The sequence below is a fragment of the Rhopalosiphum maidis genome, chromosome 3, assembly GCF_003676215.2.
Source record: "Rhopalosiphum maidis isolate BTI-1 chromosome 3, ASM367621v3, whole genome shotgun sequence".
Taxonomy (NCBI): Eukaryota; Metazoa; Arthropoda; class Insecta; order Hemiptera; family Aphididae; genus Rhopalosiphum; species Rhopalosiphum maidis.
The window spans coordinates 35,277,136-35,301,214 of NC_040879.1; the positions used below are offsets into that span (position 1 = coordinate 35,277,136).

General features: G+C 34.4%; 1 protein-coding gene and 1 pseudogene across 1 annotated transcript; one reads left to right on the plus strand and one right to left on the minus strand.

Annotated features, from left to right (window-relative positions):
• Positions 1-516: 516 nt before the first annotated feature.
• Positions 517-918, minus strand: LOC113558003. Its single transcript, XM_026963536.1, has one exon. It carries the CDS (start codon positions 916-918, stop codon positions 517-519), a length of 402 nt encoding a protein of 133 aa, XP_026819337.1.
• A 10,135-nt stretch (positions 919-11,053) lies between these two features.
• On the plus strand, positions 11,054-12,519 carry LOC113558005 (annotated as a pseudogene).
• The last annotated feature ends 11,560 nt before the right edge of the window (positions 12,520-24,079 follow it).

The window sequence follows — 24,079 nt, forward strand, 5'->3', positions numbered from 1 at the left end:
GTCCATTTTCGCGATCTAATTAAAATACGATAGTAACTGATCAATTGATCCATTTTGTCAACACCGCTCATTGAATCATTATATCTTCTCACAATTTCTGGTCTTTCGATTTCTACATATGCCTTTTTCTTTTTGTCCCAACGCTCAACTTTGTCAACATCCCCAGATGTTACGTAATTAGAACCAAGAGTAACTGCTTTATTATCAAACCATTTTACAAATCCTATATTACAATGATTCATATCTGTGGTAACTTCAAATGCAGTGCCTCTACCCATTTCCCGCATTTGTTTGTCACTTAAAAATGGTGGTTGTGCAAACCAATTTGATCTAATTGTACCAACCGCGTAAATGTTCAACTGTTGCAATCTCTCAAATAATCCAAATGACGAAAAATAATTATCAAAATACAGGGTGGGGCACTGAAACGGCCGATTTTCATAGACAAATTATAAAATAAAAAAACCAAATAAAAATTAATTATTATTTATTATAATGAAGTATATAACATGCCATTTATTTTTTAAAAATTATATCCTCAAGATGATGGTCATCTCTTCTCAAACACTCTTCTAGCCTACTTCGTATATTTTCCACTACACGGTGTATCACTTCCAAAGGCGTACTGGAAATTTCTTCTTTAATTTTGTTTTTTAGTTCATCAATATTTCGAGGTTTCTGTGCATAGACTTTACTTTTTAAATATCCCCACAAAAAGAAGTCACATACTGATAAATCCGGTGATCGAGGTGGCCAATGAATATCACCATTTTTGGAAATAATGCGATTTCCAAAAATTTGTTGAATAGCATTTATTGATACTCGGGCCGTATGGGATGTCGCGCCATCTTGTTGGAACCAAAAGTTATCATTTTGAGGAAACTTCGTTAGTTCGCCGACCATAAAATTATTGATCATATTGACATAACGATTTGAATTAACAGTTGTTGCCCGTCCATTTTCGTCCTCATGAAAATACGGGCCAATGATGCCATAATGTGAAATTGCACACCATACAGTTACCCTATCACTGTGTAAGGTAAGGTAAGGTAAGGTAAGGTCGTTGATGAAGTTTGCGAGGATTTTCTTCAGACCAATAACGACAATTTTGCTTATTCACAAAACCATCAAGATGGAAATGTGCTTCATCAGACATCCAAACATTTTGAATAAAGTTTTCGTTCTCGTCCATTCGGGTTAGCATTTCTCGACAAAAAGTTATGCGGCTATAGTGATCTGCAGGTTTTAATTCTTGAACCACCTGCACCTTATATGGGTGAACGTTTAGGTCACTGTGTAAAATCCGACGTAAACTTCTACTGGATAAATTTAACGATAACTTATGTTTTCGTGCAGAACGTCTCGGACTCTTTATGAAAGTGGCTCTGACAGCAACGATGTTTTCAGGTGTGCGAATAGTTTTTTGTCGTACAGGCTTCTTTTTTAATGCTGAACCCGTTTCTTCAAAGTTGGTTATCCATATTTTAATAGCCTTAGCCGATGGTACCGAATCATGCCGTTTAAGATTAAAATGAAGACGAAATTCACGCTGTGCGGCTACGTAACTGTCATTATTTTTGTAAAATGATTTTATCGCATAAGCACGTTGTTTACCACTCCACTGTTCCATGTTTACTAAATGGCATGTTGTCTTTGAACTAATAGTATTTAGTGAGAATTCTTATCTTAATTACTACTGAGAAAATCTATTTTTAAAATCGGCCGTTTCAGTGCCCCACCCGGTACAAAAAATGGCGGTTCGGAGGAACATTTTGTGTTAAATGTAACACAACACTACCACCAGAGCCTACCGATTTTACCAAGTTACTGTCTAATTCTGAATATCCCTGAAATAGCATAAAATTCTAAGCCATTCCACTCTTACTTCCGCACAATAAAAAAATTTTGACCCCCCACTTAATAGGCTTTCCTTTCATATTTTGTTTGATCGATAGTTGGCCTTTGAAAGGAACCATCTGTCATCAACACAAAGGTCCTGTTCTAAAGGTAGGCTATTACATTTTTTTAACACTGCATCAAATAATGGTCTCACTTTGATGAATTTGTCTTTATTTTCTTTACTTATACTGTTGTTGTCAATTATATGAAAATTAGTTCGTTAAGCGAAAAAACGGTCTCGTGTCACATTACATGCAATAATATTAATTTGAAAATTGTCTTCCCAATATAAACGTACTCGAGGATATTTTAAAGAGCCCATAATAATATGAATACCAATAAATAAATCGTTTATATTTGTTGGTTTGAATCTCGAAATTTGTTTAGAAACTGCGTTTAAATTTGTGAAAAAAGTCATTTTTTCAAAAATGTCATTATTAAAATATTCACTTAAGTATTCTAATGGAGATCTTAGTAAAATAGGATATATAGGTTGATCTAAGTTTTCCAAATGCAGACGTGGTTGGGCAAAAGGTTTTCGTGCCCAACGAACATCACATTTTTTAGTTGTTTCAAAATTCTTACCAACAACACTATATTCATTCTCATTTTCAAAATTACCATCGTTATTTTCAAATTCATTTAAAAGCTCAGTGAGTTCTGCTTCAGAAAAAAAGTCTTCAGATTCATCACCACTATCTAATTCCCCAATATCTGATACATTTCCGTCACCTAATAAAGCTAATATGTCATCCTCACGAAGCATTTTATACTGTTTATATAAAAGCTTTTTTTTTTTTTTACAAAGAAGTGTTGAAATAACGCAAGAAAATGTAAACAATTAACAAAATTTACATTCTAACGTGTAAGTATTATACTACAATAACTACATAATATCATTGTACACATAATCGGAATATTAATTATTATTATCATGATAACAAATTGGCGTGGCAAAAAGACCGCTAACGTGATACGAAGACCCCAGGTACACTATAGTGTACCCATATGTTTTCTGATATAAAATAAAAACTATTCATCTCAAAGAGGTTATACGAGGCGTGTCCAGAAAGTAAGTGTACTGAGGCTTTCACGGCCATAGGGAATATTTTTCTACTATGTTGGCTACACTGCCGTATAGATTTACTCCTCTTCTTTATAACAAGACCATAACAAGTTCAGTACGTTGAAAACTGTGGTCACAAGAATTTTTCTTGTGAATAATGTCGATCGAGTCTGCCGCCACTTCCTTTGTCCACTTCTCGACCACCCCTTCACCTCCCCGTCAGTAAACAATTTTTTTCAAAAATTGTTTCACGACATTGGCTGTGTGGGGTCTGGAGTTGTGCAGCAGGCAGACTCCTCTTGTTAACAGACCCTTCCTTTTACTTTGAATAGCTCTCCTCAATCTTTCATCAGTTTCTTAAATCCTATGTCCTCAACGACTGAAAACGGTTGATTATCTTTGCAGATAAAATATACAATTGCTTCAGTAATTTTAATGTGTTTCTGCCCTCCATCTGTTAAAATATATAAATTATTATTATTTATATAAATGCATAATTAGCAGGGTTGATGAAATTAGTAAAATCAATTCAATAAATTAATTTTCTTAATTATAAATAAATACTAATTTGAAAAACTAGATATTTTATTAAGTGACCATTCCAGAGTAGGCTGTTTCATGAAATTTCCTGTAATACTTGAGGAGGTACTTCCGCTTGAAGACTGTGTGTAAGTTGAGATAGATACATCAGAGGGGGGCAATACGTTAGAACTGTTTGCAGTTTCTTTAGTTTGTAGCTCTGGATCATCAATATTGTTTTCAGTATCAGTTAAACATGATGATCTGATTCCAGGAGTACAATATGAACTCATTGCCTGTTAAAATAGTTATAATTAATATATTTATAGGTAATAGTTAAATTTAAATAACACCTTGGTAATTTTAACTGTATATTAGTACAAGTAAATTTTAAAATTAAAAAAAAATCAATAAAATTTCAAATAGAAAAGTATTATATTTTTGATATAAATATATTATTATGTATAAATAAAAACATTTATATTAATACAAATTTTATGTATTAGTGAGACTGATGACCAACAATTTAAACATGTCCGACGTCTAATTGTTTTAAAAGCTTAAAAAATTACAAAGTATTGTGTATACAGTTGAAATGTAAAAATATGTAAGTATGATGGTATATAACTTAGGTACCAATATAATATAAATTATGATTTCTTCAGTTTTTATATTTTATTTTTGTTTTACTGTCCTATTTATTAAAATAGTTTTAAATTTGTTCTTGTAAACTATCAATTTGTGAATTTTTAATTATTTAAAATATCCAGTAGTAATAATCTATCCATTTAATTTTTATAAATTTAATACAGTTTTGTACAATGCATGTGAAAATAAACATTTTCTCTTCAAAATTTTAAAAACTGGATAATACATTTGATATGTTATTGGATAAAGATAAAAAGATGAATTTTACTTTGTAAAAATTATTATTTAAAATGTACTTACTTTTTCTTTTTTATTTGGAGATTTTACATTTGTTTCACTAGGTAGTTTATGCAACTTTTTTAAATGACCCATTAAATTTGATGTATTTCCAGAAGTTTTTAATAGTTTACCACAGACTTTACACATAGCATTTCCATTAGTTTTTTTTTCGAAGTATTTTCAAACTTCCGATTTTGATTTAGACATAATATTAATTATTATGTTGTACAAATCAAATTATTAACAAATTGAATTATGATTAATAAATTATTAAGCAACTAAATTACAATAATTAAAAAAATAAAAATAACAAAATATGGTACTGAACTATTCACTGAACTATTGACTTGAATTGTAGACGTCTATTACGCGCACACTACACACCGTACGGTTCCAGATTCACGCGTTAATAATATTTATAACAATAATTGACAATACATTTATAAATGTATAGTTTGTAAATAATACAGATATAGACATTAGTCTATATCAAACGTAAACCCATATAATAAATAATTGCATAACAGTCAGTGGTAAATACTGGGAATTGAGGCCCGAATCATTTTAGTTTATTTCTACATGGTGTGGCATAATGGACTCCCACATTTTCGAAGTGAATTAAAAAAAAACGATACAAGATAAAGAAAAAAAAATTTTTATTTTTAAAAACTATATTATATAAGGTTTTTTTTAAATTATTTTTTAAAAATTATATCGTCTAAATGATTGCCTTGACGAGCAACGCACATATGGAGCCGTTCTCGAAAGTTTTCCATCACTTTCGCCAGCATATCGAGTGGAATCGCGGAGATTTCTTGACGGATGGCCTCTTTTAGTCCTTCAATGGTTCTTGGTCGATGTTTGAAAACTTCAGCTTTGAGGTATCCCCATAAGAAATAATCACATGGGCTCAAATCAGGGGTGCGAGGAGGCCATGTAATGTTTTCCCTTAAGGAAATCAAGCGACCAGGAAACATTTTTTGCAATACAGCACGAGAACAACGGGCTGTATGAGCTGTGGCCCCATCCTGTTGAATCCAGAAGACATCATTATTTTCGTACTCTTCGATTTTCGGGCGTAAAAAGTTCTCCAACATCTCGCAGTACCGGTTGGAAGTCACAGTAACTGTAATACCACCCTCTTCAAAAAAATAAGGCCCCACGATGCCTACCGAAGACAAAGCACACCAAACTGTTACTTTAGGACTATGAAGAGGTCGTTGGTGTATTTTTAGAGGGTTTTCAGCAGCCCCATAACGAAAATTTTGTTTGTTCACTGTGCCAGAAATGTGGAAATGTGCTTCGTCGCTACTCCACACAATACCGTTGGGAGGCACAACTGTAAGGATTGCATTACAGCAATCTTTTCGTTTTCCCCAATCTGTTGGACTTAATTCCTGAGTTACCATAATCTTATATGGGTGTAATTTAAGATCCCGAGAGCAGAGGCACGTTTCCGAGCAGAACGCGACGGAGACTGCTCTATCGATGTTCTTACTGCGGCAATGTTTTCCGGTGTTCTCACGGACTTGGGACGTCCAACCGGTTTTTTAGGCATTGCAGATCCCGTTGCTCTTAAATTACTGGATGCTCAAATGATCTGCACTGATGTTCTGCTTGGCTTGGCTCGAATTTCTTGGATGTTAACGACGACTTTCCTCTTCGACTGCGCTTGTGGAATCGACGTTCGCTAGTCCCGAAACTGCTGGCGCGGGGACCACTACACCCTGTAGTGGGTTTCTCTGCTTGCTTACGACTTGTCGTTAATAACCAACGGTCGCGTATTTATTTGATAACGACGATCGCGTATTTACACCGATTACAACGATCGCGTATTTTTTAAATTTAACGCTTATCACGAATTCGAACCGCTAACGCGAGTCGTGTTGTTTGTTTACACTTCGCGGCGGCGCTGATTACGAGCGTCGTGCACTGGATATCAGTGTTTTCAGCGGCTGTCAGCTGCTGGTACTATATTATAATATATATATATGTATATATATTCGGCGGCAGCACAGACGTCCGGTTTCGTAACTAGCATACACGGCAAATGCGTGCGTGCGTAAGTGAGTGTCGTTCGGTTCGGGCGGCACTATCGACACGTCGGCGGCGGCGCGTGTATTATGCGTCGTTTGCGTGTGTGTGTGCGCGCTTATAAATTTCAGCGGTACCACGAACAACGGACGCGGCGGCTGTGATGCTCGTATTACGGATTCGCGTTCGTGTGAGTGCGTGCGCTACTAACCATTAGTTTGGGCGGCGCTACGAGTACAGCGGTACTTGCGGGCTTCCTTCCTTGTCGTCTTGTAAACTGGAGTTTCTGTATACTTCGATGTTTTGGATTTTCTGGACACTTCGGATTTTCTTCTTCAGAATTTCTTCTTGTATTTAATTTTATTATAAGCATAGATTTACTTTAACTCAAAATTACACGGCATTGACTAACTTATTGTTTAACGAACTGGAATCTACGGATCCCACCGCTGCCACCAAAAATGTTATTGACGTCTCCACAACCGAGTTTGTTCGTTAGTAATAAATACGCGGTGTTTAAGTTATCACTAATACTTTATTAATATAATCAATTTTAAAAGAAATTAGTTACACAGAATAATTGTTAGACTTAGGAAAATAACAGAGGCTCTGCTCGATGGTCTGCCAGGACTACACTAAATATTACACAAACATCGAATTCAAAACATCGGTAAACGTGACACATCGATGCAAAATATCGAAACTGTTAAGTTTTTAGCTTAAAACATCAATGTTTTTTTGACATCTCTAAATGTAAGAGACTACGCAGATCGTTCATGCAATAATACATAATAATAATTCAGTTATAAACGTCTGTAATCAATTAAAATTTGTGTATTAAAAATAAAATAAAATTACTATAGTGGTTCAAAGAAAAAAGGTGTACTTGATTATTTTAAAATAAATCGATCACCTCATATTACATCTTGAACGCGAACAACGATTTCAACAAGCAAATCGCTACAAGGATTAGAGAGATAATATTACCAAATTATTATTTAACAAGTAATGATTTAGAGATATAATATAATAGTCCCCGACTTACTTATTACCTTTTTTTCTCAATCATTACACCTGCTTTCATTAAAGTTGAATGTTTTTTTATAAAACGATATGACGCATCATCCATAACAATCACAGCATTGAATTTAAGTGATGGTAGAATTTTAACAAACCAGATGATCCTATGTGTAAGACGATGAGCTGTTTACCTTTGCCCGAGGGTTCCTTTTGTTCTGTTGTGAGGCCTGTCTTAAATGCGTCACGTCGTGAACTGACTGAACTGTCGACCCATGATCTGCCATGTGTTTTTTCCGCGTTGACCTATGTCTCATCTAAGTAATATATTTGTCATCTGCCCTGTGCTTAAATAATTTTGCCGCTAAGCCATAAGGGTGTCATCTCTTTCGAAGAGCGCGCTATTCCGACATTTTTTGACGTACACAATCTGCAATACTTTTAATATCTTTTGAAATGATGAACGTTTCATACTTAGAAATGTTTCATCTTCATTTATGGCAGTTCTTGCAATTGTGGCCACTTAAAAATTGAACCCAAAATTATGAGTTTTTTGCCTTATTGCAGTTTTGTCAAAATCGTCAACTTCTTCAATAATTGTAGGTCTTATTTTCTTCTTGTTGGTTGATGACACAATACCTTTATTTTATATTCTGTCAATGTTGTTTTTACTGTACGTTGACCATACCGGATGATTTTGAAATTTCCAAAAGGATTTGTCTGTAGTTCAATTTAGGGCTGTTGGGATTTTCGAGTAGTTTTCGATCTTAATCATTGTATAAATTGATGGTAATTTGCTTTTGACCAATCTTTGCGTAATATTCCAGCTCGGTTACAATGAAATGAGCGTCGTATAGACAAGCGACAAAATTCAAACTGTCATAGAATGTTGTGCTTCGCGCTATAATGACGTGTATAAATACGTTTATATACGTATACGCATAGTTTGCAAACGTATAGAATAGGTATATATATATATATGTTTGTTTTCGTGTTATTATATTGTAAATAGTGTTGCTGAAATATATTATTATTAATAACTTACCTTATTTGGTATTTTTTATAACCTTTTAAACTTTTTATATTATTTTTTTTCCGTAGATATTGTTTGCAGTACTTATATTAATCTTTTGTAAATCTGAATAGTATACATTTGTATCATTAACTAAATTGTTTTGCGAAGAATATAGGATAAATTAAGTAGCATGATTTTAAAATATTATTAAATGTATTATTTTGTTTTTAAAAACATTACTGAACAATAGAATAAAACAAAAAAAATATTATAGTTACATGATAAATATTTACAGATTTTAAAATTGTATTTCTTCTTTTTTTCCCCTGTTTAGTTTTATTTTATTAGTTTTAGTTTTTTTAAATTGTGTTATTATTTATTATTGTATTTTTTTTTACTTAGATTTGTAAAATGGCAATAGACCATTGAATGTTTACTATCTATTATTTTTTCGCTCCTAATTGTTATTTTATTTTTAATTTTTAGATTTAAATTTAAATTTAGACTTTATTAATTATAAGTGATTTATTATTGTAAATATTATTGTCCAAATGTTGTTGCACGATTTATTTTATAGATATTCATAATTTTGTTGTCTATTTTGCAGGGTCTGAAAGTAAAATACATATTATATTTTAGTCCTCCTCCCCTAGAATAATATTGAAAATCTTCCATTGATGTATTTATATTTCATACAAAATATATAAAATTTATTTTTATTCATTTTAAAATTTCATTATTTCCGTGAACTATAATTACTCCCGTCCAATAAATCATATAAAATCAAGTGCTGATCCTAGAGTTTTGAAAATGGTATGAGTGCGCATTCCTTAGTACTTCTCTTATCGAGGACATTATTTTCAAAAACTAACTCTCAAAATCGGCTGTTCCGCAGGTAACTATAGGATTTACCGCAGGATCACGAAGTGAATGACTGGATATTGATAGTACTGCTACCTTGGGACTCACATTGTGCGATAATGATTGATAATTATAAATTATGTGAACAAAAAAGTATCACTTTTTAATTTTAATTTTATTATATCATTATTAAAATTAATTCTAAAGATGTGATGTTATCCTAATACATTATTTGTATTATCTTTTCTTGTTGGAGGAACTATACAAGATAATGTATATGTAACTTAGTTTTATGTTTCATTTTGTGACATTTTGAGGTAAGTAAAATTTTTATAATTTTGCACTAATGTGTGTATTAATTGTGTGCTATATAAGTGATAGATTAATTTTTTATAGTTATTAATTATAGTTTAAAAGTCATCAATTTCCAAACCCTAACTATCAATAAAATATTTAACTTACAGATTATTATGAGTATTATCGCAAGAAGTTGTAAGTTCGTAACTTTCCACATTCGATATATCAAAATCATTGGCATTTATATAAGTTCTATTTGATGGTGTACTACTTATCAATAATGGTATATCACCCTTTGTACTACAAAACAGTTAATTAATTAATAGATATATTATTTTTAACTAAAATATTAAATAGGTAGTAATGTAGTATTATACATAATAAGTACATAAAATGTTTAGTATATTATTACCAATCGGAAGTAGGGATTGATGTCGAAGTACCTGGAAGACAGTTGTCGGCGCCTAAAGTGGGCGAGTCAATATTTTTTGTTTCTACAGAAAAAATAATATATGACATAATATTATGTTGTAATTTAAAAAATAGTTATGATTACTTAATTGGTTCAATAGTTGATTGATTATCCATTATTTCTTCATTATTTAAGTTTTTGAATATTTTTAAACGATCTTTCATTATACTTTTCATAAATCTCTTTTTAGAAACAAACGATTTTGGTTTTTTGATTTCAGTTTCAATTTTTAGTGAGTTAGTAATATTCAAGTGTGAAGATCCCACATAGTTGATTAAAATTGCATTATATCGATTATTTCAATTAATTTAAAGACACTTTTGTGTAAATTTTTTGATGCAAAGTATTCGATATGCACAATAGGGTTTTTATCGTTTGGTAATACATTTGTGCCTGTCACTTGCCATTCGATGCCATCTGAGGTTAATTCTGTTTGATTACAATTTATATAAATATACCACTTACCTGGCTGTGGCTCAAGTTTTGAACATTGAACAACGTTTGATACATTTGTTGGGTTTCTAAGCATTTACGATCACGTCTAACTAAATTGTTATACGTTAAACATTTGTTATCTTACCATACTTGTGTGTTTATATTACAACAAACATATTACAGCTATTTACAAAATTTATTACAATAAAAGGAATCTGCTGAATAAACCAGCTTGTATATAATGTGATGGGGACTCGCGCAGTCTGCACTCTGCAGTCAATATATAGAGCTGTATTTGTAAAATACGTACAATACCTATTGAGTTAATTTTTTAATTTTGTATTTTTTACATCTATCATACTTGTTGCGATAAAATTTTGTTAAGTATCTATATAACGTCAAAATATTAAACCAAATAAGTACGAAATACCTATAATTTATATACATATTTTTGTTATTATTTATATTTTATAATAGTATAAAAATTATTTATGATAGAATTACAACAAAAATGGATGTCTGGAATGTGATTTGTCGTACCATGCTACTAATCAGTCATATTATTTCCAGTGAAAATCAAGATGCTGCATTTTATAACCTCACTCTTACCACCAATAGTCTAGGATTAAAACGAGATAATAGGAGAAGGTAAATTATGTAAAAGTAGTTGGACCATCAATACATTTATAGATTTAAAATATCTAATCAATAGCCTTATCGATGTAAATAACACGTTAAAATTAATCAACTCATTTGCAATTAATAACACCTACCAAATAACTCTAAATCAGTTGGAGAAGCGTGTAAAAAAAATTAATACAGATACACAGACTATTAGACAAATAGCTAGGCATAGTAATAAGGTTAGGTGATCATTTGAATCTGGGGGTTCGGCATTGCCGACGCTGATGAAGTAAGAAGGAATGATTGTTCGATTAACAAATTAGAGAATGATCAAAAAGATATGATACACATAGTTGAAGACCAAGTTTCTATTTTAAGGAGCACAATAACAAATTTTAATGAAACCTATAACAACATTTAATGACAATAAATTATGATTTGATAAAAATTTGAAAAAATTGAAAACACTATTAATACCATGAGTATTGAATTTGCAGACAAAAATAAACAAATTATTATTCTAAGATTAATATCCCTAATTGAAAATAATATTTTTGAACTAGATATATTTGTAACGAGGTTACAAAGAATAATTTCAAACGTTCAAACAAATAAATTGGATATTTTTATAATTACACCAGATCAGTTTTTACCGGAAAAAAACGAATGGAAAATATCCTGCCGGAAAATTTACAATTCCCTATAAAATTTAATGAAGAAATATTCAAAATATTACACATACACCTTCATCCAATGAACGATAGATTAATATTTTCAATAAAAATTCCATTATCTATCATCGACACTTTCAAAAAATATTATATTCTATCGATATATGTTTCAATCAATGAATTAGGACAATTTATACATATAACTGAAAATCCAATGTACTTAATAACAGACTATTTGGTGACAAAATATTTTATTTGGTCATATATCAATAACTGTGTAAAAGTTGTTAACACTTTTGTATGTGGTTTTAATGAAATCATACACAATAGTGTTACTGATCCCACTTGTGTAACAGAAATATTAAAAATTTCTATAGCCAAACCTACCCAATGTAATACTCATATCACTGAATTTAAAAAAGAGTTATGGTACCCATCATTTTTCAAAAATAATTGGTACTTTGTATGTGAAAAGCCTACTATAATCACGATAATTTGTAATAAACGATATTTTATTCGTAGGCTAACATTAAAAAGTTCTGGTAAATTATTTCTGAGAGCTGGTTGTCTTGCTCAAACGAATTGGGGCGTTATAATAACAGAACAAATATTAAAGTCGTCATTTGTAACACAGCCTTTAGAGTTAAGCCTTTTAAATGATTCGTGCAGAGTTGAGAGCTAGAATAAGCGGATTGGGATGGTTGATTAGGAGAGAGCGGTAGCGCTCATAGGAGGATGTGGCCACGTCGCCTACAGTTGGTAGTCCGAGATCTAAATGTAGAGTATGGTTTGTAACATACAGGGTGGGGCGTGGTTACTTCCTTATTTTAAAAAATCATAACACAACAATTATTGGCAATATTGATTTAATTATTTTTTCTGTGTATAGATGACGAAGGGTCTTTGGACGATAAGTGTATACCGACGATTTAAGGTAGCCCCACAGGAAAAAATTACATGGGGCTAAATCTGGCGATCGTGCTGGCCACTAAAGATCACCTCTAAGAGAGATGAGCCGTTCGGGGAAGTGTTCACGCAAAATATTCATTGACCTTCTTGCCGTGTGGCGCCATCCTGTTGAAACCACACTTCCCCTACATTCATTTCTTCAAGTTTGGGCAGAAAAAAATCCACAATCATGCTGACATAACGTTCAGAATTGACCGTAACTGCTTTTTCGTTCTCTTCAAAGAACCATGGGCCAATAATGCCGATTCTGGATATTGCACACCAAACAGTCACACGTTCTGTATGCAGAGGCTGCTCGTGAAGTTCTCTCGGGTTAGTGGGGCTCCAATATCGCATGTTTTGTTTGTTCACACATCCTGAAATATGGAAATGTGCCTCGTCACTAAAGAAAACAAGGGCGTCCTGAGGCAGGTTTTCGAGGAAGGCTTCACATGCATTTTTTCGCACAACGTAATCGCGTGGATTAAGTTGTTGCACCACTGCCAATTTGTATGGGTGAAAATTAAGTTCCTCATGAAGAATTCGTCTCACTGTGCGACTAGAAATCCCTAAAGCAGCCGAATGTTTGAGTGCAGATCACCTAGGGGATTTCAAAATCGCCGTCCTTACCCTTTCGATGTTTTCTGGCGTCCTGACGGTTCTGGAAGGTCCATTATGTTTCTTCTGCACACTACCGGTATCCCTGAACGTGTCCACCCACAAAAAAATCGATTTCCGATCTGGCACACGACCTGCAGGTGCGATATTGAAATGGTTTCTGAAAGCACGCTGAGTTGCGATGATCGAACGGCTGAAAGAAAAGTAGGCCTCCACGGCGAACGCGCGCTCTTGCTTTGTCCACTGCATTGTTGACACTGAACTAGTCATAACAAAAACCTTAGATAACGTGCTTTCGAACAAGCCATAAACCAACGCTCTACTATTAATAGCCGCTCAGTTGCGAGAGTTTCAGATAAGGAAGTAACCACGCCCCACCCTGTAGAAGGGAGCGTTGATAATTATACGAAGATATATTAAGTGAAACGTTTGCATTTTGTAAATATTCGATTTTTTTGCAGCACCCCACAATTGGATGCCATAAGTCCAAATGAGCTTCAGGAGAGTTGTAAAGCAATAGTTTATTTTTAAAGTTTAGTTAACCTTGGTAACTGGTGGTATAATTTTGTTTGCAAGGGAGACCGAAGGGACTGCGCCTTGTCTGAGGGTAAAGGTTAAATGTGAGGATTTTTCATTATTTATTTTTATTTTCCAGTTTGAATACCATACTTCCATATCATTTAGATGATATTGAAAATGTAGGCAGGCGACAATAGGGCTTTCATTAGAAGTAAAGATGATTTTGTCATTGGAAAATTCAGCTACTGCAGTATAAGGAGAAGTTGGTTGGTCGGCTACGTATATGTTGTAGAGAATTGGAGATGAAGTGGCACCTTGGGGTACACCAGCCAGGATGGGTGCTAGGTTTTGGAACTCAGAGCCTACTTTGGTCACAAAATGACGATTTTCTAGATAAGATTTGAAATATATAAACTAGGAAGGAGGAAGAAATGGTTTTAGTTTAAACAGAAGTCCAGTGTGCCGGACTTTGTCGAAGGCTTGAGCAACGTCGAGCAGGACTGTGGAGCAGTAAAGTTTATTTTCGAAGGAGTAAACAATGGCGTCAGTTAGGCGATGAATTTGGTGTATGGTGGAGTGCTTGTTACGAAAGCCGAATTGGGTTTGAGGAATTATATTTTTATCGCTAACGATCTGTGATATACGTTTGATAATAAATTTTTCGCATAGTTTCGCAAAGAAAGGGAGAAGGCTTATCGGTCGATATGATGATGGAATGTCCGAGGGTTTGCCAGGTTTCGGGAATAAGATAATTACTGAAACCTTCCATTGGAGGGGCATGTAAGATAGTCTTAATATAGAATTGAGGATATGGGTTAGGTGAATAACTGCTTTCTTAAGGAGTTGTCGAGCTACCTCAGCGGTTTTTAAATCTATCCCAGGTGTTTTTTTGAGAGAAAAGATTTAATATAATATTGTACCTCGCTTGGCGAGAACGGTTTTGGAGTGGAGCAAGATAGAGAGGTAGAGGGGAGAGGAGAAAATTTTCAATATTTTCATCTAGTAGATTATTGTCAATATCATTATGTGGTTGAAAGACTTTCGAGAGGTGTAAACAAAAAGTATCTGCTTGTTCTTTATCTGTTATGCACCAGTTACCGTTACAATTTTTTTAGCGTAACTTGGGTAGTTTTCTGTTTAAGACAACTGCGGGTTGCCCTCCAGAGTGACCCCCCTTCTGCGGCAAGTGAGGAGGTCTAGTTATTGAACGATTCATTTCTTATTTTACTTAATATACGTTTTAAGGATGAAGCGAGATTATTGAACGAGTTTTTGTCAGAGGGAAGTCTAGTTCGTTGCCATCTAGCTCGAGCGCGACGTTTTAGAGTAATTAGCTCCCTAACATAAGTGGGAATTTAATTAGAATTTACATGACAACTTTGAAAGCTAGAAGAGTCCCAAGCAGCTGTTTGTATGGATTCATTGAAATTTTGGACTGAATCCTCAATATCGTTTGGAGTCTTTAATCTAGTATTATGGTTTATTTTTGAATTTATTATTTCGCGAAATTTGGCGCAATTTGTAGAACTGTTTGTAAGACATGGTTTATTTGGCTTGGAAGAAGGATGGCCGTCTAAAGAAAGAAAGACTGGAGTATGATCTGAGCTTGGGCCTTATAAATTTTTATTAGATGTTTTAGGTTAGTTGGAATTTTGATTACGAAAATATCGAGTATATCTGGATGCTTACTGGTAGAAGTAGGCCAGTAGGTCGGATTTGGAGGATTAAGGATAGTAAGATGGTTGTTGGTTACTGATTGGAATAAGGAGCGTCCTTTTGGATTTGTTGAGTGGCAGCCCCAAGTTTGATTTTTGGCGTTTAGATCGCCACCTACAATGAAATAATGACCAAGCGAGTTGAAAAAAGAATCAAATTGTTGAGGCGTAGTTTTATGTTTGGGGGACAGTATGCTGCAACGGTGATTGGCTCATGGTTCAAGTTAATATTAACTATTGCCGCTTGTAGAAAGCCATTATTAACTGAGGGTGCAGCTGTAAATTGTAGTGATGATCTGATAATGATGGCGGTACCACTGTGAGTGGTATTGCCAGGATGGCATGTGGAAAAGGTACCGTAACTAGGAAAAGAATATTTTGAGTTGGACGTAAAATGTGTATCAAAAATTAGTGCTATATCTATTCTTTTTTCGTTTAATGATGTAATTAGTTCATTTTGTGTTTGGCAAGGCCGATGGCATTCCAAAGTATGATGGCTAGGGACTGGGAGGTGAATGTATTATTTGACATTTTGAGCGAGAAGACGATCGAGGACAGTGGTGTGGAGAGATAACAGCGGGTCAATTAAAGCTTTAATTCACTTAGAAAATTTGACAGTGAGTTATCAGAAGTTTCTGTATTGGGAATGTGACCTGATGCTGCGTGGGCATAGATACGAGGGGGAGGGTTTATATTGGGTGTTTGCTGCTGGGTGACTTTACAATTATTAATATTTATATTGTTACGACTTTTAGTGACGTTTGTTTTGAATGACATGATTGTATGAATTTGGCTTTCAGAAGCGTTGGAGGTCCTTGTACATGCGGCATCCCTTGTAGTTCGCAGGATGATTGCCCTCACAGAGGGCACATTTAGCAGGTACCGGCGCTGTTAGTTACGTGGGTCGAAGACAGTCAGGATGTTGCGAAAGAATTAGACAAGAAAACGATTAAAATAATAGGTTAAAAGATAGGTTTATTACTTTAGAATTACGATTTATTTTATAAACTTATAGAGGTGCTTAATTTAATACATATAGTTTCTGCTTAATAAAATGAGGTTCGGATTGAGTGCGTCTCGCGTAACGACTGCCCAGGCAGTCGTGACCAGAAGGCCTCTCTATGCAACGGCCAGGGTAGGAATTGCTGGATCGGCAGATTCCTGGTGGTGCGTCCGGTCCCACGGTCACGTACGCCACTATACATATCATATTACTAATAACTAATAACTATATGCTACGCTTACATATAACATGCCCCCAGGGCCAAACTGGAGCAGTCTCTGCGATTTAAGACGCTAGAGTTAAATAATACTAAATACTTATATATATATATTTACTAAGGATATGGATTAACATTCGGTTTCCACTACTTCTGGTTTATAAACGTAGGTTTTTTGTTTTTTTAATTTGACAATTAAAAATGCAATTACTATTATTACTATTGAAATATAAATATACTCTACTATAATATGATATTCGATTGGAACTATTAAAATGTTCTCTGTTGTTTTATAATTGGATTTTTGTTTCATTGTAGATTCACGTATTGCTTGACGGAGGTTTTTATATTAACTAAAATGATTGAGTGTTTGAGGATTAATATCTTCTATATCTAATAATTCCTTAATATTACTTTTATTAAATAAAGGGTTTTCTGGTACTAAGTCTAACGTATGATTAATATATCTGTTTAAAATAGGTAACATTATTGCCATAGCCGCATGTAGTGTACACGCAGGAGCGATGCTAAGTCGGCCAATGCCTTTTATAATAAATTAAAATGATTTCTGAGAGTTTTTACAATTTAGGGTTACAAATTCGGAACGAGTACAATAAATCCAAGAATCGGTTTTAGCTTATCGGTTCCAAATGCTTATATCTAGTTTTACATATTTACTCTTGCATGAAATTGGAAAAAAATTGTGGATTTTTTAAGATTTCAACTTCACATATTTTAGAGGATGCCCTTCGCTGAATTGGTTCGCTGCCCTTGCAAATGGTATATGAACTTAGCCTAGAGCAAGAATCACTTTGTTGTTGAGTGAAAGTGAAATAGAATTCACTATCGTCGCTAAAGGATATATAATCAGTTTCTGGTTCGATAATAACAGCATTGTCGTTTTCCATATAAAAAGGTTATGGAATACGGTGATACATCTCGTAGCTATTTACAGTGATTATGGGAAATTAAGTGCGAAAATGAGAAGAAAATCTTTATGTAGTATGGAAATCGAAGATATTTAAAAAATTCTGGTATGTTCTGTACTTTCGGTTCTACGGGGAGTTGGGTTCCTGCAGGTAACGTTAATTGGGTCTAAGTTATGCTCTAAGTTCCATAAGAAGCTTTATTGGCGGTAATACTGTGGAATGAATTTTTCTATGAACCGCTGAATTTATGATAGAAATGAGATTTTGAGTTTCATATGCGTATTGATTGAGAAGTGATTCCAAAAAAATAGATTGTTCTAACAAAGTAGTTTTTACCATTTATGTATTAGTTGCCATGGAATTTTTGTTTGCCTGAGTTTGTAGAAATTGTTAATTTTCTTTGAGTTTTTGCTGATGATCGGAAATATTGGTGATTGATTTTAAAATTTCGCTCATAGTTGTTTGGAATAATTTAGTTTGTTTTTCTATTAAATCACTTGTTGATTGTTTTACCATGGACAGATCTTTAATTCCTTGAAAAATCGAATTTACATCCAAAAACAATTTTGAGCTGAATAACACTTTTACCAATTTGGTGAATGTAGTACCAACACTGCGACGAACTCGTTCTTCCACAACAGCCTCCTGCCCTATTGTTTCCAAATGTTATCCAGATTAGCTTCAATCTCGAATAGATACGGGTTGACAGATTGATCAAATTGTTTGCAGGGGTACCAGAACTTAGTGACATTGACCTTATATTGTAGGTTGGTACAGACTCCCGCCGTAGCTTTATAAGTCGACCTTAACAATTGAAATTTTGAGCTGTAATTAGATAAGTCTACTAAAGTTATGAGATTCCAATCTGTGTTCGTGAATGTGATGTGTTCTCTGAATTCGTAGTACATCCCCGTATGATTTGGGAAGGCACTAAATCTGATCAGATGTTCTGGAAGTTGTGTAATGCTTACTGCTTGTACATTCAATGAGACAGTTGTTACTAACCTGAAAAATTTCGTATGTTTTACAAGTAATTGCTGATAGATCCAAGAACTTCCCCAATAATAATGAATTAGTGCGTCGTTAAAGAAGTGGTGCTCCAAGAACATATAAAACAAAAATACGAATAAATCAATGTATGTACAAATTAGAAAATCCTTGTTGGCTACTCGTTAAATATTTTTCATAGATTCTTGTGAACTTTGGTTTTTCGTTTTCCTTTCGGTATCGTCACATTCTCATTTTCGTTGATTTCTAACACGACGTATGGGCCTAACCATTTAGGGCTTAGTTTTCCCTTTTTAGTTTTGTCCTGAACAAGTACTCTATCGTTGACATGAATTGTTACTAGGTTTGCCGTTTGATCATAACTAGCTTTGGTTTTGATTTTATTCTTCATCAGACGTTCTCGAGCAATTTGATACGATTCTCGTAATCTCTGTTTTAATTGGTAATTTTCGTAGTTGTACTGCGGTTCTGGTGGTTTTGCTAGTGTAGTTGGTACTTGTAATGTTCTTCCATAGAGTAGTGCATAAGGTTGTTTGCCGGTGGATTGATACTTTGATGAGTTGTAAGTAAATATGGCGTATGTAGGTATCCCAATTTTGTTGGTCTGCATCTACGTAGTGTCTCAAGTATTCTCCTAACGTGCGATGACTTCTTTCTAATGCACCATTGGCTTGTGGATGGTACGGAGATGTATTAATGCGTTCCACTCTTAATAATTTACATGTTTCGGAAAAGATTTTAATAAAGAATTCCGTTCTTTGGTCGCTTATTAGATTCTGTGGCATGCCGTAGATGCATAAAAATGATGTAACGAAATGATATGCTACAGCATTAGATTCTTTGTTAGCCATAGGTGTTGCTACCGAAAATTTTGTAAGATGAAGGGTGAGGATCTATACGTTTCACTGATAAGTTCGAGTGAGTGAGCCAGCTATATCGATAAATCCTCTTTTAAAGGGTTTGGACGTGGTGGTGCTGATTACCATAGGTTGCTTGGTATTACGGGACAATATCTTATTCATTTGATAGGATGAAAATTTGCTAATGAAGTTCGTGACATCCTAACTAAGCCCATCCCAATCAAATTGCTTTTGAATTCGCTTGACTATTTGGTTGACTCCGATGTCCTCCAAGAACTGCCATATGATGTTCACGTATAATTTGCTGCTTATCCAATTCAACAACAATTTGTTTAGAGAATATCTGTATATCGATTTCTGAATTCTGAAATATGTATTTGATCATTCGGAGTACCGTGGACCAATCCAATTGGTCTGCTTCACAACCGATTTTGGGCATGGCCAGATTCCGAATTTCAAATTCCTGACAAAAGGTTCCGTAAAGACTCGTAAATGTCTTCCAAAGTTGGTTTTTGCCAAAATTTGTCCTTCGTTACGAGGTTGATGATGTACAGTGATCCCAATCGAAAGTATGCTACTTCGGTCTTCTTTGGACGTTGAATTTTTAAATCCTGTAAGTGTCCTAATTTACTTCTAAATTCTAAGGCGATACCTCGATTCAGCTTTAGATCAGCAGACACGCAGTGTACTAAATGGAATTATTCTGAAACGGTGAAGAGATCCCCAGTTACCTCTTGGACTCGCGCGTTCCGTTAATTTTGACATTCGCTATCTGATATGTATTCGTAGAAGAGTTTCAAATTTACAAGTGATTCTGTCAATTTTTATTGAGACCTAGTGTGCACGACTTTAACTTCCATTATTCGACTTAGTGTGTCGTCGTTGGTATCGGATTTTCCTGTTTTGTAGAGTACTTCGTATTGATATTCGGCCAACTTTAATCTCCAACGTAGAAGCCTCGAACCCGGATCCTTTACGTCGAACAACCAAGTTAATGACATGTGATCCGTGTAAATTTTGAATTGTCGACCAAGTAGATAAGGTCTAAAATTCTTTGTTGCCTAGACTATGCTTAACAACATTTTTTCGGTTGTACTATAGGCTTGTTCAGCTTTATTTAGAGTCCTGGACGCATAAGCGATAGGTCGATCTGGTCCCGGCGTGCCCTGTGATAAAATACTTCCAATTGTGAATTGGCTTGCATCTGTAGTTAAGATAAATGGTTTTTCAAAATCAGGATATTGCAATACTGGTGCTTCTACGAGCTTCTGTTTGAGCGTCTCAAAAGCTTTCTGAAATTCGGTCGACCATTCAAATGGTTCGTCTTTGCTTAAGAGTGCTGTGAATGGTTTCGCCGTCTTGCTGTATCCTTCAATAAATCTCCTGTAGTAGCCAAATTGCCCCAAGAATTGTTTAATTTCTGTCGAGTTCCTGGGAACTGGATGGTTATGTACACATTGGATTTTTTCGGAGTCAGGTTTGACTCCTCTATCGGTAATGAGATGTCCCAAATATATCACCTCTCTTTGTAGAAATTGACACTTTGATGGTTGTAAACGAAGATTAGATTTTCGAAGCCTTGAAAATACATCCCGTAATTTGGATTCATGATCCTGTAAGTCTAAAGCGTAAACAATTATGTCGTCTAAATATTCGAAAGCTTTGGTACTGTTTATCCCTGTTAGAGCTGTATTCATTAAGCGTTGGAACGTACTAGAAGCTCCGCTTAATCTGAACGGCATTCTTCGAAACTCATAGTGTCCTTTATCAGTGAAAAAAGCTATCTTATGGCGATTCTCTGCTTTTATTGATACTTGGTGGTATCCGCTGACCAAATCCAACGTTGTATAGTACCTCGACCGGCTTAACTGGTCTAAAATTTCGTCTATCCTGGGTATAGGGTATGCATCTTCAATGGTCAATTCATTAAGGAGTCTGAAATCGACACAAACTCGGTATTTTCGGTTCCCCTGAGCATCTGGTTTCTTTGAGACCACGATAAGTGGTGCGTTCCAAGGGGACTCGGATGGCTGTATAATATTGTTGCTCTCCAACTCTTTCATTTGCTGACGATCTCCTGACAGTGAGCGTACGGTAATCTATATGGTCGAATCTTAATAGGTTTCGCACTTTCCTTTAGGTAGATCTCGTCTTGTATTGCCCCTGTAGAAGGAAATGGATCTCCATCTAGCTGGAAAATATCTGGATATTTGTCAATCTCCTTCCAGATACTATTTGACTCTTCGCATTTAGCTCTTGATATTATTTAGCTTCCCGAATGCGAGCAATGCGTTGCGTATCTTTCGTTATTTCGTTAGAATTTGTCGTGATCAATATGGGGATTTCTCGGAATTCTTCAAATTCTATGTCTTCTATATTAAAAGGTGGTATTGTAATGAGCTCTTCTGAAGTGTTGATGGCAATAGCTAAGATTTTTCCTTACTTAACTGTGTTTACCACATTTCAAAGACGAATGTTTCCTTTTGGCAAGGTTTGCGACTGAACTACCGAATCTGTTCCTTTCGGTTTCGAGCTGGCGATTGATATAATGGTTTCTGCACACGGCTTAAGTGTAAGAGCGTCCGTATTAATTTAAAAGATTTTTGACGAGTAATAATCTATTACAATGCCGTTTTCAGTAAGAAACGGATTTCCTAAGATATCTTCGTGAGGAAATGGGAAATCGTCATGAACTACCTGGAATTTGGTTGTAAGGTATTCAGTATCAAGATTTAAATTGAGGGTTACAGAGCCTAAGGTGCGTACTTGGTATACATTAATTCCTTTTAACTGATAACTTTGGCTTTCATCGACCATGACTTCGTTTCTTAAAGTGGATAATTTTATCATATTTAAGTCGCTACCAGTATCTATGAGTAATTTGACGTTTTCTACTATGTACTGTGGAATTTTTAACATGACATGTTTATCAATCAGTTTTGCCTGGAAATAGAGAGCCCTTGCAGGTTCAGAGTGGCTGTTTTGATATCCCCTCCGGGCAAGCGCCACTTGGGCCCGGTGTTTGTTCTTTTCCCGATAAGGTACTTTGCTGCTCCTGGGCCTTGCGCTCGTTAACATACTTCCGTTTACGACATTCGCTTATAGTGTGATTTGGTTTCTTAAAATAGTTGAACGTAACTACTCTGATAACTTTTGTTTCCTTTTTATTTATATTTTGCGATTCTCTGTACCGGGCTTGGTTGGCTTCCGAAGCACGGCATTGCTTTGCCTGATGGTTTGTACGTACGCAACGATAACATGCATCAGATGGTTTAGCGTTAGATTTTATTGCCGAACTCGTCTTACCTCCATAAGTTTTACTTGATTTGAAATCTGACTTATTATTTTTATATTCATTAATGTTTTTGCGAATTCCTTTTTGATTTATGCGTGATGTCTCTTCTTCCAATGCAATTTGGACACAGTCCGATAATTTATTCGGTCTACTAGCTTTAACTAAAATTTTTGTATAGTGTGGTAATCCTTCGGTGTATGCTGATAAGATTTGCCTTTCTGTTATTTTGGATAAATCTTCCGTACAAGAAATTTCTTTTTTTGTCATGAATGCTTCTATTATATAGTAATATAATTGTTCTGCCCTGTCGCTATATTGCTGAATCGTCTCTCCCGAAGCTATTTTAAATGTTGATAATTTCAAATGTAAATGCGTTAACGTTTGTTTTTTATTAACAGTGAGATCCAAAGTTTCCTTAAGTTCTTTGTAAGTAGTGGGTTTCTTATGTCTGAACGGACGTATGGCCTTGCCTATTAATCGAGTTGTTATACCCCTGATTAGATTTTCTTTCTCCGCCGGGTCAATACTATGTAATGCATATTCACATGCATTATGAAATGCAAAACTATCATCTGCGTTCTCCCCATTGAACAAAGGGATCAAGTTTAGAGCTTGGTGTTTGTGGTCATAAACTTTGACATTATTGTTTCTTTTACTGCTTGATTTTGCTTACGAGTTAATTTGAGTAAGTTTTTCGCGTCCTCGAGAACCGAGTCAGTGTTACTTATAAAATGGTTTGCCTTGTCTAAAATATGTTCCGAATGCAATATATTGTTGAACCTACTATCATCTGAGTCAAATTCGTCTGAGAATTTGTAAAGTTCTCCACTAGAAAGGATACTAACACTAACACTACTTTCAAGATCTATAAGATTTTTAGAATTGGTGGTTACACTTTGATCAGTATCTGTTATAGACTACGATTGATTTGAAATAACTAGTCCTAGTAAATAACCATACAATATAGAATAGATAAATTAATTAATTTTCTCAATTACCTTCCGATTCTATGCAAACAATATGAGTAAAAGCAAATAAAAAAAAATAATAAAAAAAAAGCATACAGCAAAATTATAGTATTAATAATATTAAATTATAATAGTACAAAATTATTCACGATTGTGTGTATT